This window comes from Corapipo altera, unplaced genomic scaffold (assembly GCF_003945725.1).
Source record: "Corapipo altera isolate COAL_440 unplaced genomic scaffold, ASM394572v1 343, whole genome shotgun sequence".
Taxonomy (NCBI): Eukaryota; Metazoa; Chordata; class Aves; order Passeriformes; family Pipridae; genus Corapipo; species Corapipo altera.
This window is the reverse complement of record NW_020884913.1, coordinates 4,917,193-4,935,611: the sequence shown is the minus strand read 5'-3', so window position 1 is coordinate 4,935,611 and position 18,419 is coordinate 4,917,193. Positions and strand designations below refer to the sequence as shown.

The following is an 18,419-nucleotide window of genomic DNA, read 5'->3' as shown; positions in this document are numbered from 1 at the left end:
TCGTGCAATAAAAGTGTAGGTATTAAGTCCTTATAAAAGCAGTTCAACTTTGAAAGCCTTATCAGGAAGATGCCAGTGCTGGGACTGGCCATGAGACTGCCCCATATTTGCTTTGCAGTATTCATTTGGGATATTAATTAACAACCAGTGCAGTTGGTAAGCACAGTCTGAATGTCAGAACAGATACAGGGGAAGGGAGATGTGCCTTATGCTTCCGTGTGAAGCTGTAGTGCAAGCAGGAGTAAAAGAACTGCAGCCTGTACTAGTCAGTGCTGTGGCTGCAAGGCATTGAATTTACATTCTTTTTAAAAAAAGCACTGTCCTTCCCATTAGTATTCAGGACATGACTGTCCCTGTAACCGAAGTCAGACACGGACAGAGCACCATTGTGACTTGCTTGTGCTGATTGTGGTGTGCCTTGTGTGGCCTGTGTGTGTGCAAGTGCACTCAGAGTCTGCATGTTGGTCCCTCTGGTGAGTAGTGCTGGGGTTTGGATGAGGGGATGATACCATTTGCAGACAGCCATGTTCCATTTCTGACTTTTATTGTTCTAAAGCAGATACACATGCAGGGGCACAGGGCATTGAGACTGGGTGTGGTGGGGGTTTGGGAAAAAATAATGGAAGTGGGAGCAAGTAAAATGATTACCAAGTTCTAATTGCAGATACTTTCCTTCTGAAACTTGTGATACGAGATTCAGCCACTTCTTTCAGTGGCAAAAATGTTCATCTTGCACCTTTTCCTACACGTTTGTTACAGGACTTAGATGTCCCCTTATTTAGCAGAAGTAAAAATGATAAAATGGGGTACCTTGTAGTAAATTAGGCTGGGATTCAGATTCTGACATGTCCGATAGTGGAGTCTTTAGTGCTTTGAAGATGAAGGAAAATTCTGTTTTGCAGAGCATAGAGCACCCGGTGCCTTTCTAATAACTACCTCCAGATTTGACTGTGTGAACATCTCCACCAGAAGTTCATCTTTGTGAGAAGTATCTTCAGAGCTCGAGCCCAGGATAAATACCATCCCAGATTTTCTAGGAATGCTAAGCAAAATGCAAGTAGGTCCTTTAAAAGTAAGCACCTCTTATGTGCTTTTTCTATACTGTTTTTGACAGCCTAATAGTCTTTTATTGGGTGTTAAAAATGTACTGGCCTGTGATTTTTTCAAAGTTGTGTTAAAATTTTAAGAGTGTCCTGTCCACTCTAAAGTGACCCCCCCCACCTCCTACCCTCACTCCAAAAAGGAAAAGATTGAAGTACTTGAAACAACTGATACTTTATTATAGTAGCAGTGTCAGTTCAGTACGAGTTTGTAGTGCAAACAAAAGCAGTCCTTGGAAGACCGGTAAGTTTTGTAAACTTAGTGTCAGTTGTCATACCAACAGTTATTGTTCAAAGAAAAAGACCCAACAAAAAACAGTTAACATAATTAGTGTGCCTCTGAGTTTATCAAACTGCATAAAACATACAAAAATATTTCTCTGAATGCATAGACTTCTTACTGTTGTTGTTACAGTTAGATCATGATTAAAGTTTAAAGTCTTAACACATTAACAGTTATTCTTGGTGGAAACTAGAGCAAATAAAGCTTTTTTAAACCAGCTGCTACTATAGCAGAATGTTCAGTAGTTAGTGGAGACAGTCCTTACAGTGACTTCCTAAACAAAGGAACTGGAAATTAGATACTCATATTAATTTAGAGCCATTTAACCACTACTGTTTTTCAAACAGTTATTGCACATAATCTGAGCTACCTCCAAGCTATGCTGGAAAGATAAATACACAACTGTTAAAACCTTTCCTGTCCTACAAGAAAAACAAAGTGGGAGCCCTAGTTAGGAAATTTTACTTCATACTGTGTCACAGTCTTGAGCTTCCCAGGAGTTGAATCTGGCATTAAAGTAACTCAGCTCCTGGCTGGAGAAGGGCCAGGATTGTGAGTGGAGAGTTAGCAGGGCTGAGGTGATAAGATGTATATGGGCATGTGGGGAAGAGGATGATAATTATTTTCAATACAATAAGAAGGAATTTTAAGCCTAAGTAACTTGGTGAAATCCTGAACCCGTAGTCTCTGCTGGCAGAATGGGTTTCTGTGTTCTCCTGGCATGCAGCAGACTTACACACCGGGCTTGGGGAGCTCCTTGGGAGTAAAGCAGGACACTGGGAGGGTCCAGCCATGCTGCTCCTACCAAAACATGGTGCTGGTACTATTTATAGTCTGACTGTCAACATTGCAGAGCAGATCAACAACAACAAATACAGCACCAGCTGTGCAGCTCTGCTCTAGTGCAGCTTCATAAAGCAGAGAGGGAAGGAAAATCAATACAGCTGGGCAGGGGGGAAGAAAAATCAGCTCATGCTAAAAAAAGTCCCTCGTGCCTCCACCCACCTCAGGACCCAATTAAGGTTTTGGTGCAAAGGTTAGCATCATAGTTTTTGGTACAAAAGGAAAAGCCTCCAAAAGTGTAGCTTTGCAGGCTGCCATGTTAACAGGAAAAGCTCCAGCCTGTTTATGCTCCAGCAATGCTGCAGCTTAAATACTTTGTTCAACCCACAGATGGATGTTAACTGAAAAACAGCAAGAGTAGACTGTACATTGTGTAAAGTGAAGGTTAGTTACTTGCTTGTGCTGTGTTTCCCACTCAGTCTGGCTCACAAGAGCGTGGTTTCCTCCCTCCAGCTGTGATCCCTCACAGGGACACTTGTGCTTCCCCTGCTCCTCAAACAGCAGAAACCACTACACACCCTGTAACTGCTGTATGAGGGTGGGCCACAAAGAGCCTACCTGACTACACAGGACTGACACCTGGTGTGAGCAGTGCACTGGCTCTCAGGGGTTGGAAAGGAAATAAATAAAACCATGGACACAGATTGGGGGTCCCCTCCCTATCTCCTGAAGCATGAGGGCTTTCTCTTGAAAGGGCACTTCAGCTTGTTTTGTGACTTAATTAAGGAGTATTTAAGAGAGGCTTCTGTATTATTTGGTGGAGGGATGCCATCACTTAAGGTACAATATTCTCACATGGGAAAGAAACATTTAAATGTGGGCACACTCCATTTACTTTCAGCCCAGTGAAAGTGTTTTCTCCTGTCACTTCAGAGCGTTAAGATTTCTAGGTAACCCATCTGAGTCTTTGGGAAGGGGCAAGAGATTAAGGACTTGCACATTTTACATTTTTAGGGAGAAACTGTTCATTGTCTGCTAGATACCCTCTGACGTTTAACTTAACCAGGAACTTTTTATATATATATATATATATATATATACACACACACACACACACACACAGAGACACATAATTTCCTGACTCTCCTTTCCCTGACTCTTATTTGGTCAGAGTGGGTATGCTCAACATACTTTTTGTAACAGTAATTATGTCTTTCCTGCCCTCTGCTGCCAAATACAACCAATAAACTTCCTTGAAATACATTGGAAGCATGTGATTTTTAGTAGACAAATGAGGTATCCCTTAGCTGAATACAGTATCAAGTAAAAAAATAAAAGCAAAGGGGCTATTAAATATAAAATATAGGCTATTAGTTAAAGTAGTAACCCTAACAATAACTTAAGGTTTTACACACACTCAACTCACTGCCTTCCAAAGGCAGCAGCCTGTCATTACCAGGTGTTCACATTCCAGATGCAGCTCCAAGAGTCAGTAAGTCAGCTCCAAGAGTCAGTAAGTCAGCTTGGATGCTCTGCTGTTGTAGCATGGCCTCTCTGTCAGAGCGGCTGCAGCGTTTCGGAAAGGAGAGCTCTCACTTTTCACAAGAACTAATTCCAGCTCTTGGAAGTCCTGGAGTCTGGCAACATCCTTGTCCTTTTGAAGAACAGACAGAATGAGACATTACTCCTAAAAATAGCTGGTCATTATTTATAAAATAGCTAAAGTAAAAACTAAAATTTCGGGGAGGTCACACCCGATAGAAATAAATAATGAGAGGGAAAAAAAAATCCAGCATACCTTCTTTCTTTCAAAGAAGACTTGTTTGGTTTTTCTCCTTAAAATGTACATTTTCTTCTTGAACCTCATTATGATTTGCCAGTGTTTGTGTGTGTCACTCACCTAAGAGTTGTGATCAAGCTCATTTACAGACCTCCCGAACCGATATTTTTGGAACAGAAGAGCATGTTCATTTGTTAACAGCATATCTTTAAATTATTCATATGCCAATTTGTGGAGGTTATTTCTCCTTACTGTTTGTTCTTTTTAGGCAAGCAGATGCTGAGGTAGTACATGGCAATTATGTTAAAAGCACCCTAATGCACTGCTTCTGATACATTTTAAAAAAGTCAGTAATAGTTTCATGTGCTTTAGGAGCTGGAATACTCTGCCTGTTTTGACAATATTTTCAAGTAAGTTATGATGAAGTTTTAAGAAAAGCCCAACATCCTTCTGAATTTGTGAGCTGAAGTCAGTTTTTGATTTTTAACAAAGGTGACATTTTACCAATCTTTTTACAAAAATACCTTCTCTGATGTCTGCAAAGTGCAAAGTCAAGTTAATCTCTGATTTCAATTCTTACCTTTCTTACTAATGTGTTGGGGAGTTTTCTGATCTTCTCTACTTGTTCTGGATTAATGCCCAATTCACAGCAGCTCACTCTGAGCAGATCTTGGTAGGTCAGTTCTTGTCTGTCCAGTTCAATCTCAATGAAGTCATTGTCTCTGAGGTTCTGGACTCTCACCTTAAGCACAAGTTCTGACAGAAAGGATTAAAAGGTGGGTTTTTTAAAAAACAACAAACCAACCACAAAGGGCAACAACTACAGTAATTTACCATTATCTTTTGTATTCAGGTTTTATAATGCGATCCCAATGATCTCACTAAGAAATACTGTGAGTTAATAGAAGCTTCCAGCAAAAATACACAGGGGAACCATGTTTACACTGTTTAAACTCTCATCCATCCAGTCACGAAGTCAAGCTGTTAGCTGCATTTGACTCTATATCATATAGTGCAGAATTTAATTTTTCATGTTACTGATCTTTCTGTTGGTTTGCAGAGTATTACCGTGGTTAAAATACCGGCATCACAGCAGCAGAGCAGGAGAAAAAATTCAGGGTACTTTTGCCCACAAAACTCAACATCTCTGCCTCTGTTCTACTTGAGTCTGAAGCAGAATTAACACTGTTCACCCAGTAACAAAACCACGGCCCACACTGGGATAGAAGGGCAGTAAACAGCCCCTCGTTACCTTGCATGCTGTAGGGGAAGGTCCCAGTGAAGAAGAAGGGCTGGAAGGCCGGGGTGGGGCTGGTCACTGACGTGTGGGGCTGCAGAGGCCCAGCCTGGCCGGGTGCTCCTGGGGAGCAGAGCCCCGTGCCGGGGGGCATGGCCGGGGGGCACACGGGACCGTTGGGCACCGCTGGCCTGGCGTGTGCCAGGGCTGTGCCAGTGGTGGGCACGGGGGGCGGCGGGGCCGTGGTGTCCAGCGCGGGGGAATCCTCTTGGCTGCTGCATGGCGAGGGTGTGCATTCACTGTCGACCTGAGTTGTTGATGGACAAGGGCTGGTTTCGCACTGGGAAGCAGAAGAGATGGAAGCACTTTCATTCTGGGATTCTGCCAAGCTGCCTGGAATGCTTTCTTCGGTGTAAACGTAAGGGAATGGTGGGTTGGCCAAGTAGTTTGCAACAATTGGCAAATTTAAATCCTTCACTCCTTGGCATTCAGTTTCTTCCTCTACTAATGAAGTTCGAAAATGGGAAGTAGGGGACGGGGAGAGAAAATAAACCATCATGTTATTGGACAGATCTTTCTCATCTTGAACAGTTTTCCTGTTGTGTCTTAAAACTACATTGCATTCCAAGGTCATCAAAGGATGATAGAAATGTACCATTAGCATGAAATACCTGGGAGGCAAGTAGCTGTGAAGTTGAAAGAAAAACCTAGAAATGTCTACAGTGTATCCTGTGTTTTAAAAGCAAAGTGGGGGAAAAAAAATAACCATTGAAAGACACGTAATTTCTAGCAGTGTTATTCCAGTGCTTTCAAAGGAATTCTGTGACCAGTAGTTCTTTAATAAATCTCATTTTACAATGCTTTAATAGCACTGCTGTAAATACTTTACTATGACCCAGGCCAGCAAATTCAACCCAGTATTTCTTCAGGCAAGTGACTACTTGCTGTAATACCCAAACAAACTCTTCTCTTGCTTAAAACACTACAGTAAGTGGCATTCCTGCCTGACTGAGGATTACAGGACATTAATAGTAATGTCAAAGCAGTTTAGAAAGATCAGCTTAATAGCACCACACTCCCAGAATAAAAACTAGGAGAATCTACGTGATATGTGTTTATTCCCTAGGAAATACATTAAAGCTTAACAGACAGAAAATTACGGCAGCTCTGAACAGGGTTCATCCTCATGTGCTTGACTGTAGATGGTAAAAACAATGTGAGTCATCTGCCACAAACTAAGCCCAAGAGATGAGCACCTTTCCCAAAAGGAAACAAAGGTATCGTGCAGAGAACATGTCATTCCTTGAGTGGTGACTGTTGAAACCTGAGTCACGATTTAGCTGCAACTTCATTTAGTATAACCCTGCACTGTTGATGTAAGAGCAGATCACTGTAGAGGGCAATTTAAATGCAATTAGCAGAAGACAGAATATCAACATTTCCAAAGGTGAAGCACTTAAAAATTTTAATCTGGAGCACAGTACCTAAATTCTGATTGGCAACAGACATTGGTGGCGTTCAGGAGCGTCACACACATCTAACTGGGGTTGCTCTGCATATGAAAGGTGTAGATGGTAGAATTATGGGACAAAAATTAGTCATGCTGCAAGTCACAGTATAACAACATGCTCAGAAGCCGTAACTTCTGGAATGATGCAGTTGTTTCGAAAGGATTTGTAATTTTCGATTATGGTCAGACAACAGGCAAATTGTACAGTTGTGAAAGCCTCCTGCATGTTAGCTTCTGCTTAGTGACAGCAAACAGGACTGCAGCAGCACATTTACCAAAGCATACAGCTCTTCCATCCCTTGGTGACACAGCTCAGAATACAAAGCCTTCCTACCTGAAATCCCCATGTCTATTTGCCCAAGTATGAATTCGAGTTAAAAATCACTCATCTAATGAGATACAATGGCCCCAGCCAAAGTTTTGCCAATCCACTGCCTCAGATAAAAGCACTAAAAACACTTTAGTGTTTAGACTGCGAATTCTAGATGACTTCAAAGACAGGAACGGTACCTCCCAAAATCTTCCGGATGTCTGGTTTTGATGTTAACTGTGCAGCCAGCTCTCCTTTGGCAGTGAGGATCTGCTTATCCGCCCCAGCCTCCAGCAGGCAGGACACCACCTGAGCATGGTTCCTCTTACAGGCCCAGTGCAGGCAGGTCCTGCGGGAAGGAAAGAGAGGAGTTGGGATTTGTGGCAAGCAACCCCTACTTCACCTGAGCTGTGCGTAAAGCGAGCATCACTGGGAATAAAGTTTCCTTCATTGCGTCGCTTTTTAAAGTCCTGAATCTACTGTAAGTTGTGTGGGGCAGGGCCCTCCTTTGCTTTCCTACGGCACAGAGGTGACTCCCACCGCTGTCCCCACCGCTGTCCCGGGTTGGCACCAGCGACTGGAAGAGGTCTTTGGGCAAACACGCAGTGACAGGTGGAAGGAGGGCGGCCTGCTTTTATCGTGATCCTCTTTAGAAGTAAATCTCCGAGCCTCCCGAGATTAGCTTTTCCTTTTTTGTAAATAGGGAAATTAAGAAACAGAAGAGCTGCGACCCCCCCAAGTCGCTCCCCCCACTCATGGATGGGCGCCCGAGTGCCGTGCGGGGCGTCCCGAGTCCAACCACCGCGAAAACCCCGCAGGGAAAGGCAGCGGGGAGAGGAGCCGAGCCCGGCAGCGGCCCCGGCCCGCCCCGCGTCCCCGCAGCCCCTCACCAGCCGTTGATCTCGTTGCGGGAGTCGATGTCCGCCCCCGCGCCCAGCAGCCGCCGCACCTCCGCCACGTCCCCCAGCGCCGCCGCCTCCCGCAGCCGCTCCTCCAGCTCCCGCGCCTCCGCCGCGCCGCTCATGGCCGGGGCCGGGCACGCCGGGCAGGGCCCCTCTCGGCCCCTCCCCGCCGCTCCGGAGCCCGTCGGGAGGGGCCGGGCGGTTCCTCAGCGCCGCTGCCCCGCCGGGCCCGGCCCGCCCCGGGCCCCCGCTCCGGCCCTCGCGCCCGCCGCCATCTTGTGCCCGGGGCGGGCGGGGAGCGCAGGGGCTGCCCCGGCCGGGGGGGGGAACGGCCCGTGTGTGGAATATTGTGTCCCGTTCTGGGCTCCTCCGCACGGAAAAAGGCAACGAGCTGCTGCAGAGGGTCCAGCGGAGGCCGCAAAGATGGCGAGGGGTCTGGAGCATCTCTGACGAGGAGAGACTGTGGGAGCTGGGCCTGGTTAGTCTGGAGAAGAGAAAACTGAGAGAGGATCTCATGAAGCAGATAAATATCTCCAAGGCGAGTGTCAGAGGATGGTGCCAGACTCCTTCCAGTGGTGCCAAGCAATGGGACGAGAAGCAACGGCCATAAACTAAAATGCAAGAAGTTCCACCTCAGCATGAAGACAAACTTCTTTCCATGGAAGGTGGCAAAGCCCTGGAACAGCTGCCCAGGGAGGGTGTGGAGCCTCCTCCTCTGGAGACATTCCAAACCCACCTGGATGTGTTCCTGTGTCACCTGCTCCAGGTGACCCTGCCTTGGCAGGGGGTTGGACTGGATGATCTCCAGTGTTTCCTAACAACTCGAATGAGTCTGTGATTCTGTGTGACCCCTCCGGTTCTGGGGTGGGATCCTGGACAGGGTGAAAAGCCCAAAACTGCAGCATTTCCTCTGACAGGCTCATCCCACCCTTGCTCACCACCCTGAGACCTGTGTGGAGGCTTGAGGGGAGAAAGTCATGGGGAGAGGGAGAAAGCTGCCCAGCAAAGGCACATCACAGAGTCATTCAGGTTGGAAAAGACCTCTAAGATCATTGAGTGCAACCATTCATCCATCACACTGGCCTTGTCCTTTTCAGGGTGTTTTTGACTGGCAGCCTGCCTCCTGCCTGTGAGCTGTGAGGCTGCCATGGGCTGGGGCAGGAAGGTACCACAAGGATGGGTTCAAATCCAGGGACTGGGGCTGGGCAGGTACCACAAGGATGGGTTCAAATCCATGGGCCAGGAGTGAAATCCACCAAGGTTTTTTCCCCCAGACATTTCCAGCCCTGGCACCTCCAATTCCCAGTCATCTCCTCACCAGCACATTGCTCACACTCTTTAATTAAATCACTGCAACCTGTGTTGGGGAGCTAATTTATCTCCATGCTTTCTGTTTTGGCATCAGTGTCTGCCACCAAGGAGAAATTTGCACTAAGCTATTTGGTCTTTTTATTTCATTGCTTCTCTTTTATTGCTTAATTTTTTTATTAGTGACATTATTTTTAGCCTACCGTTTAATTTTGGACTTGGGTTGCTGTTCCTTTGGTCTGCTGTTCCTGCTCTGGCAGTTGTGGCAATTAGGTTGTGGTAATGCCTGCAGCATTACCTTCCAAACAGTTCCCAAATATCTATCCATATAAATGAAGCTTCAAAACACAAACAATCATCTTCCTTTTAATCAGTCAGGAGAGACAGAGGCCCACAGGTCAGACATTTCTGTTTCTCTAAAAGAGAGGCATCCCTGCAAACTGCCCTTGTGAAGGCAGGAAGGGCAAACCAGTGATGACAGTTTTAGCTACCGTGGCAAAGGTTACACGGTGACTCAGTGGTAAGTTTTTCACACCAGATCACATGCTGTTCATCCTATGCAACAGGCTGCAACACGCTGGGCAAAAATTTTGCCCAGCTCATACCATGAGACTCAACCAACTGTAGGAGAAACAACTGGATTTAGAGAATGTTTTGCAAACAACATTTACCCAGCAACAGCCTTGAATTCCAATCTCCGAGACCTGGAAGACCAGCCTTCAACTGGACACTGCTGTTACCTGAATATTTTAACTTGCTTCCTTTTTCAGTAAAAGCATCTTAAATGATCACTTTTTAACCCACAGTTCCTTTTGTCTGTTTTCAGCATCTGTGGCATAAAGCTGTAAGACAAAGACAAGGCACACAAAAGTGGAGACCTGGGGATACGTTATAGGAAGCAGGGCACTCTCTTGCACACTGTGAAAGCTTTAAATCCCAGTTTTTTACATCTGGAAAAATCCAGTAGGATAAAGTGGCAAAAGAGTCTTTTCTGAAGTCATATAAGACAACACTCAGGTGGGGAAAAGCTGTTTGGGTGGCAAAGTGCAGGAATAGGCCCAAAACCAGAAACACCATTCCTAGTTCTCCGGTACTGCTGCCACTAGATGTCACGGTGGAACAGCAAGAGGAGCCCGGAGTGTGGCTTTGTGCTTCTTGCTGTAATGGTAAAATGCCTTTAAATTTGTCTCGGCACATCCATAGTGTCTCCATACAGCTTTGATCCTGCGGATTTCAAAGCTCCGTGTGGTGCAAAGGGACATTATGCAACATTTCCACACAGGCGCAGGGGAGCCGGTGCAGGGAGCTGGTTTCTGGGGGGTTATGGGCTTTCTCTCTTTTTTTTTTTTTTTTCCCTCTACTTGATCTCCTCTCTCGAGGCCACACAGGGCTTTTAAGGACTCGAAGCCGGCGGGTGATGCACTGAGATGCTCTCTCTCACGCTCTCTTGGGATAAGTATCCTACTCCGTCGTGCCTGTGCCAAGCCCTGTTAAATGCAGCTCGGGCTCACCATTGCTTAGTTACACAATGTACTTCTCCCCGGAGTCATGAGATCTCCTCCTGCAAGGAAGGCTGTGTGGAAGAGGATTAGCAGCGAGTTCACTTGACTCAGAGCTCCCCACTGCCGCCATGAGCCCTCCTGCTCGTGCCCCACGCGTGGAGCCCCAGAGCCCCTCGCACGCGTTGCCCCCTCCCCGTTTATTGGCACTAGTGCTGCACACACCAAATCCCGGCAGAGCCAAGAACTTGTCCTTTCCCTGCTCCTTTCCCATATGGCAGCTCGGTCTGTGCCCGTGCTCGCCAGGCCCCCACGGTGCTGTACCTGTGCAGGGCACACGTGCACACACCTCCCTGCCGAGAGCAGATCCTGCGTGGACACAGATGCTCCGAGGCAGGTGGTGGCTGAGGGTTGCCCATCCCCTTTGGAATCTGCTGGGAACCGCACACGGTGCTGTGCACCTGTGGCTTGAGCAGCCACTTTTCCTCCCAAACGCTAAATGCTTTTGGCCTTTGGTGGGAACACGCTGAGCTCTGAGCCACAGTGTGTGTGTGTGTGTGTGTGTGTGCGTAGCCCAGGCCAGTGATATTTTGTTTTGTTGTGATTTACAGGTGCTCGGTGCTCCCTGTGTGTTCCCCATCCGAGGGGAGCCGTGCCCGCCAGCCCTGAGCCTGTGGCATTGCCGGGAGCGCTGTGCACGCCTGGCACTGCAGAGCCACCTCTTCCCTGTGACAGGCTTGGAGTAACCGCAGGGGAGGCTTGGGCCATTCTTTGTCCTCAGAGCAAGTTTTCCAGATTTTATTGGTTAAGTTTTAATATGTGTCTTTTTGCAAGCTTCCGACTGTGCCCGAATCTCTGGATTGGTTCTTTTCTCCTTTTTTGGAGAAACCATGGTCTGTCTGTTTGCTATTTGCTCCTATTTTTTTCCAGGCTTCGACAGTTTTTCATTCCCTTTGCATTTCAGGTTTCATTCCCCAAATAACTCCATTCTTCCCCATTTAACCAACTTCTCAGTCATTGAAAGTTATGATTAAACATGTTTTTAAGGGCTTAATTCCCAGTTACACAGTAATACTGACAGCTGTATGATCATATTTGAAACACCCAATCCCCACCCAACCCACCAAAATAATTTTTCTGGCAATTTAAACCAACTTGTGCACTTATTAGAAATAAGATTTAGGGATAGTCAGAAACCTTAAATATTATACTTAATGCACAGAGGGAGAGAGATTTAAAGCCACTATGGGATTAAGGCTCAAGGAAATGGAAGGACTGGTGGAGAATAAAGATGGAAGGAATTAAAAGTCAAGCCCAATATTCACCTAGATTTAAACTAATTTATGCTGCCCACTTTGGGCCTTTCAATGGGTGTTTGAAGGCAAAGGAGACAATTTCAGAGGAGGAAGTCAAAGTCACATGTGAGAAGGAGTTTATATTATACCAGTTTTTGTGCTGGCCCCCTGGAATTCCCTGTGTGAGAGTCTGTAGGTGAATTAGGTTAAACTGAAAACTCCACACTGTCAAGTCTGAGCCTGTGTCACCCCACGCTCACTTCATGCCCATGGGAAGAAACACACAGCACAAAGGCTGATTCATCTCATTCTGGGACAGGTGTCTAAAATAGCACAGCCAGATCATCCTCTGGAGATGCCTCTTACGTTCTACCTGCTGTCAAAGGCTCCAAAGGGAATGAGGTTTGAACCCGATAATTTCTAGCTGCCTAGTGGCAGGCAAGATGAGCAGAGTGGCTGGGGCTCTACACAACTTGAGAATAGTTCCTCTGTTCTTAATGAGATAAATAAATCATTCCAGTGAATTACAGAGTTTCAGGAAACTCAAACATGATTTTGTTTTGACTGTAAATTACAGCTTTTTCACCAAATCACCAGGCAGGGATTGCAACACTGATAGTGGTACAGAGGGCTGGAATTTAGGACAGGTCTTGGCCTCCTGGAACATCCCTGAATCGCAGTGCAGCCGGTTATCTCAGGGGTTTTCAGCCCTGCTGAGCATCCTACAGGGGCTCAAGGGAAGCAGAGGGCCTAAAAAAGAGACTTTTTAGCCAGTGTGAGCACACTCACATTCACACAGATGCACGTGCCTGAAGCATGAAGTTTGATGGGGAGGGGTTGTAAAATGGCATTGATATTTGGGGGAATGGTGATCTCCAGTGGAAAGATCTGCTCAGGCAGACAAATCCCTTTAGAAATCAGGCATAATGTGTGGCTGTTTTTTCTCAGTTGTTGATTTAACATTGTTCCTATTTGTAGAACAAGTATATAAGTTCTGAACAAACAAGTCAGGGAACTGGAACCTGAGGGGAGTGGTACATCAGCTCAGGGACTCATGGTTAAGAAGTCCAATAGATTTTGATAACAACTGAAAATTGTTCAGTGGATTAGTGTCTAAAGCCAGTTTGGCTTCAAGTAATGACAAGCCTGAACTGCAGTGCCGTGGATCCAGACTTCTCCCCTGAGGGTGGTTGTTGCTTGTGTTGGGGTTGCAGGTGTGACCCTGGTTCCCTCTGAGCTCAGAGAAACCCTAACCCAGAACACAGAGCAGATAAGGGGCTGCCTTTGCTTTCTCTCCAGACATCTGGCTGCATTCCTCTCTGCCCAGGCCTGTAGTTCCTCCCTTTGCTCTCCTAATCCATGAAACAGGCTCATCCTGGGAATGAGGGGCAGATGTATGTAATTGCCTGACTCCAGCATAGGGGCATGTCCTGTTTAGGCATTTGGAGTCAAAAGGCTTCTTTGGAACTTGCCCCAGTTCATCTCCTGCAGGACTCCTGTGTGAAGTTCACAAGATGATGGGGATGGTTCACCTGCACATCTAAGAAAAAAAAAATGGTTTGCCAAGACAAGGTCTGTATTTATTGCTGCAGGGATTTTTGCTTTAGAAGAAGCTGGGCCCGTGCAGGAGACCTGATCAGGGTGTTTGGATTCTCCTTAGGCTGTGTTTTGGCCATCAGGGAGAAAGCCACAAAAGCAAATCATAACTGAGGGGCTGTGCCCTGTGCACCCCTTGCGGTCCTGAGACACAGCAAGTCAATTTGGAACACTCCATTGACCTGGCTGGGCTTTCAACCAGGCACTATACAATTCATCAGAGTAATTAGCAAAGCTGTAACTAAAGAGGTCTCCATGGAGATCGACAGCATCACCTCCCAGCTGGTACATTCTCTGCCTCCTATTCTAAATTTGTTCTCACTGTCTCCCTGGCTCTAGACCATAAGGTTAGTGAAATCTTCCAACATTTGTGACACCTCAGAGCAGTGGAGAGAATGACAAAGGTGGTTGGGAGGGGGCTGAGAGAGAAATAACCTCGTTGGTGCCTCAAGGAAAGCAGCAGAAGCTGTTCAGACATATATAGCCAGAGTTTTGAGAATGGGATTAGGCAGAACAGCACCTCTGCCTGCCTGTCACTTGCAAATTCTTGCTAATACTTTAGGAGCTTATTGGAGGTCAGCACCAAACACCCAAACAGACTAATCTGTATTATAGACACATAATCAAAGTCACAAGGTTTTACATAATATATATTGGTGACACAAGAAGTGTTTGTTCGAATAATTTTGTCATCAAGATTAGGGGCCATGAAAGCCTCTACTGTGCACTAACCCGGTTTTCTATGGCCGTGGGTACTCCAGATTCCTCAAACTAATCAAAAAGGAGCCGAAAAAGTTTATGTTCTGAAACAGTTACAGTATTAGGTTTCTGGCCATGGCAAAGTTTAACAGAAAAAAAGTATGTGTGTGTGTGTGAGGTAGAAAGGGCTGTGCTTAAGCTGCAGCTTAAGGCGTGAACAAATGGCTGGAGATACAATTCTTGCGTTCCTCATTTTTTCCTGACAGTTTTGCAGTTGCAGCAAATCACACCTCACACTCACACATGGCTCTGAGGGAATGGCAAGAGGCTGGGATTTGGAAGATAAACTGATGTCACTTGACCCACTTGTGAGCTTTATAGTCCCCTTCAGGAAGGTGGAAGCTGTGGCACAGAGGGAGTGAGTGGTCTGGGCTCACGGAGTAAGTCAGAGGCAGGGACAGGGACGGGTCCCGTGGAGATAACCATTCCATACTGAGAAATCTGATTGACTTCAAAAGGAAATTAGTTTATGGAAATGTTTGGAAATGTGTAGAAAAGTCTCATTTTCCACCCCATGTAGAGCTTTGTAACCATGGTGTTACAGAAACACAAGAGAAAATGTGTAAAATTATGAAAGAAGAAACACCCAAAAAAATAAAAAAAAGTATTCAAGACCATTTTCTCTGTGCTGGGAAGAGACTAAGCCACAGCTCATGCCATGGGCTGCAGAGATGATGTAAAGATTTTCCAGGCACATAGACCAGCTTGTTCTCCTGGCTGATGCACAGCAAAGACAGAGGTCTTGTGAAGGTACCCCAAATATTGCTGTCCTGCTGCAGGAGTTCACCCCACAAACTGAAGTACCTCAGTGAGAATCTCATTTTCCTAAACTCCCCCACAGTCAATGAGGAGAGAGCAAGAGCGATGCCAGCCAGACATCTGCAGAAGTGGAATCAGAACTTGGGAGGGCTGAATCGTCCTCTAGATTCGCCGCAGTTCACATGCTGCTACCATGTGAACCCAGGGCTGAAAGCACTCCGGCAGCTTTTCCAGGACTCCTGAAAGCCCCTTTGTGGAAGCAGAGCTGACTGAACTGGCCTTCAGGTCAAGAAAAATCAAGCACTGGGTGGGATTTCCAAGAGTACTTGGCTGTAACCTCACCCTGCTCCCCTTTGAAGTCAGCAGAATATTTACATCGATTTCAACTGGAGAAAAATCAGGCCAGTGCAGAGCGTTTGAAACGATGCTCCGGTCCCTTTGTACCTCCCAGCTCAAAGGCCGTCTGCTGTGTCTGTGATTAAACACCATCCCAGCAATTGGTTGGACAGCACGATGAGCCCAATGTGCTGGCCCTGGGGGCACAGGGAAATTATAATGATTAAACCACGTGAATCTCCTAAACGTTACCTGTGATCGTGATACCGTTAAATACAGATGAACATCCTGCTGCCAGGGAAGGAAGGATGGGCTTGCTCCTCTAAAGATCAATGGAAGCAGATCATCACTGGTTTGCAGACATCACTCACACCTCCAGCCTCTGTTCAGATCTGCTGGTCAATGAATGCCAGGAAAGGAGCACATTTAAGTACCAGATTTGCATGTCAGCTCCTCTGGGCACTTCAAGTAAGGGTGTCAAGTAAGTGGCCTGGAAGAGCTGTTCTAACTCCTTCTGTTGGCCGTCATCTGGGTTTGAGCAGTGCAGATTGAGATGTCTTGCATCTCGAAAAGAGTAAAAGAGTACACAGGGCACACTGAAAAAAAATAGCTCACCTTTTAGAAAGACTCTTAATGTGTCCAGCTTACCAGGCAGGGACTGCCCTGGCAGAGGTCACCCTCTGAGCACGGGCAGAGGATGTGCTGTGTGACAGCCAGGACTGCTAACAGCCAGCAAAGCCAAATGAGGGCAATAACTCTTCAGTCAGAAAGAATTTTGCCCTAATTTAGATTTAAATTCCAAGAAGACGGAATTGACGCTAAAAGGATTTCATGGTATTCGCAGAAATGGAAATAGTTCCATTTTGTGAAAATTAACTTGTTTATAGTGAAGTTTTGGATACCAAACCCGCGGAGGAGCTCTGGGACTTCCAGGTTGTCTGAAGAAGCCAACACTCGTTGCCTGATGAAAAGCCCAGTTGCTGGGAGCTGCTCTGCATCTCCTGGAGAGGCTCCCAGCCACAATGAGGGTTCCAAACTTCAGCAGAATCAGTGGCTTGGTAAAGTCTCACATGAAGCACAAAACCGAGCAAATCTGCAGCAGTTTAACCTCACCTCACAAATTCTCCTCCACTGAAAGGTTCATAACCTTTCTGAAAAGATTAGCCCCGAGTGATGGTGAGATGGTTACTTCATGTTGAAGCCACAGGGAATTAAGGCTTGCAGTATGAACCAGGACAAACTCTGGGTTTTCAAGGAAAAAAGAACTGGAGGGAGTTAAATTAAATTAGCACAGCAGGTTAAAACCTTACTATTTTTATAAGTTGAATCACATCACAAACAAAAGCAAGGTGACTTTTCTATATTGAACCTGCTTTCTGAGAAGGAAATGGTGCCCATGGGGTTGGAATCAGGGTCTCAGGACTCCAGCCTTTTGTGGCTGTTGCTGTGTGATACTCATCAAGTGATTTCCTCCCAGCTTTAAATTCCTAAAAGTAAATACAGGAGGTTAAATTAGGGTCATTTGCAGACTGAAGTGAACCTGTGCAATGCGTTCAATAATATTCATTAGCCTCCTACTTGGGGAACTAAATTAACTCACGTTCCTGGAGAAACACCACTAGCTCTTGGTGAAAGATGTGCTGAGCACTCAGCCTGAGCACATGTCAGGCCTGCCCCTCACTTTTATTCTGAGCTTTTATTCAAATCAGGCTGGAACCAAGCAGAAAATCTGAAGACCATAAAGACCACCAACAAATGTACCAGTTCAGCCCTGAGGTTTTCATGCTATGGCTCATACAGCCACAGCAGTGCTGCAAGCCATGGGAACATCTCCAGTTGCACACCACGGATTTAGTGCCAGTTTCCTAAAGTGCCATTATTCAAGCTCACCATGAAACTAATCACTAGTTCCCAAAACCTGCAACAAAGCAAGGTGCTCAAGCCTCTCTGCAGCAGCCATATGTATGTGGTGTTTGTGTTTCCCACGACAGTAGCTGGTCCAGCCTGCTCACCATGGAAGCTGAGAAGGCCTAACATGGACAGTGCTGGCCCTGCACTGGTGCCACCATGGCTGTGATTTCTGTTTATTGGCATTCATGGTTGCATTACAGATCTCAGATTTCCCTAACTCAAAGATTAAATGATGGAGCAGGTCTCACTCAGCATTGAGGGTGACAGAGAACAAGGCTGGAAGAGACTTTGGGAGGTGACTTAGACCCTCCTGCTCTATGCCAGGGTGAACCCATTGCCAACATTTCACCTTTCCAATCTTGGCAGTCCAAAGATGACAGCGCCATGGCCTCTCCAAATTATCTATGGGATACTTAAGGCTTTGCCTCCGACAGAGAGACAGAAAGATGGGCTGGTGAAAGACAAGCTTCTGAGCTCAGCTTTTCCCCATATCTCATTGATAACGGGTTGATTATCTTCCTTTGTACCCTCGGTGCCTCTTGCTGTGCTGTTTCAGACAGAATAAACTGAACAATAATGAACCATCATCAAACTGGCAATTGCTTCCTGCCCAGCTTACGTTAGCAGAGAAAGAGAAAGCAAATGATGATTAGTCGTATGTCTGCACTCAAAGATAAAACCCCCGAGCAGAAGCCATCTGCCGAGGCATAAAATAATAATTCTGGCGCTAGCCCTGTCTGAGTGCAGGGCCATCAGCTCTCCCCGAAACACAACCCAACACAGGCCTAATGCTGAGTTCTAGCAGGTGGCCCATAACCCTGTAATAAACTCCCTGACATTATTGATTCCCCCCCCCCCTCAAACTGAGCCCTTTTGTCTAACTACATTAACTTCTGCTTACTGAGCAGCTGCACGTGAGGCAGCACATAAACAGCAGCTCGTTTGGGTGAGCAATCACCACGCTGAATGTGCCCCCCGAGCCTGTCCCTGCACGCTGGGATCTGCTCAGATGGGCTATTTCAGAAGTCAAAACCAGCACTTGTTAGCTCTG

The 18,419-nt window shown here is 46.3% G+C and overlaps 1 protein-coding gene and 1 long non-coding RNA gene across 3 annotated transcripts; one reads left to right on the top strand and one right to left on the bottom strand.

The window, feature by feature from the left end:
- Nucleotides 1-1,256: 1,256 nt before the first annotated feature.
- On the bottom strand, nt 1,257-8,335 carry LOC113952548 (ankyrin repeat domain-containing protein 40-like). 2 transcript variants are annotated; one of them, XM_027654737.1, is made up of 5 exons: nt 7,894-8,335; nt 7,204-7,352; nt 5,199-5,687; nt 4,527-4,702; nt 1,257-3,820 (listed from the first exon to the last, which is right to left on the bottom strand). In XM_027654737.1, exons 1-5 carry the CDS (start codon nt 8,025-8,027, stop codon nt 3,677-3,679), a joined length of 1,092 nt encoding a protein of 363 aa, XP_027510538.1. In that variant the 5' UTR covers nt 8,028-8,335; the 3' UTR covers nt 1,257-3,676. The 2 variants fall into 2 exon arrangements, with proteins under 2 accessions (XP_027510538.1, XP_027510539.1); XM_027654738.1 differs by having other exon boundaries at nt 5,199-5,684.
- Nucleotides 8,336-8,677: 342 nt separating this feature from the next.
- Nucleotides 8,678-10,004, top strand: LOC113952549. The gene is made up of 2 exons (XR_003529582.1): nt 8,678-9,070; nt 9,115-10,004. It is a non-coding gene; the product is annotated as an uncharacterized LOC113952549 (long non-coding RNA).
- The last annotated feature ends 8,415 nt before the right edge of the window (nt 10,005-18,419 follow it).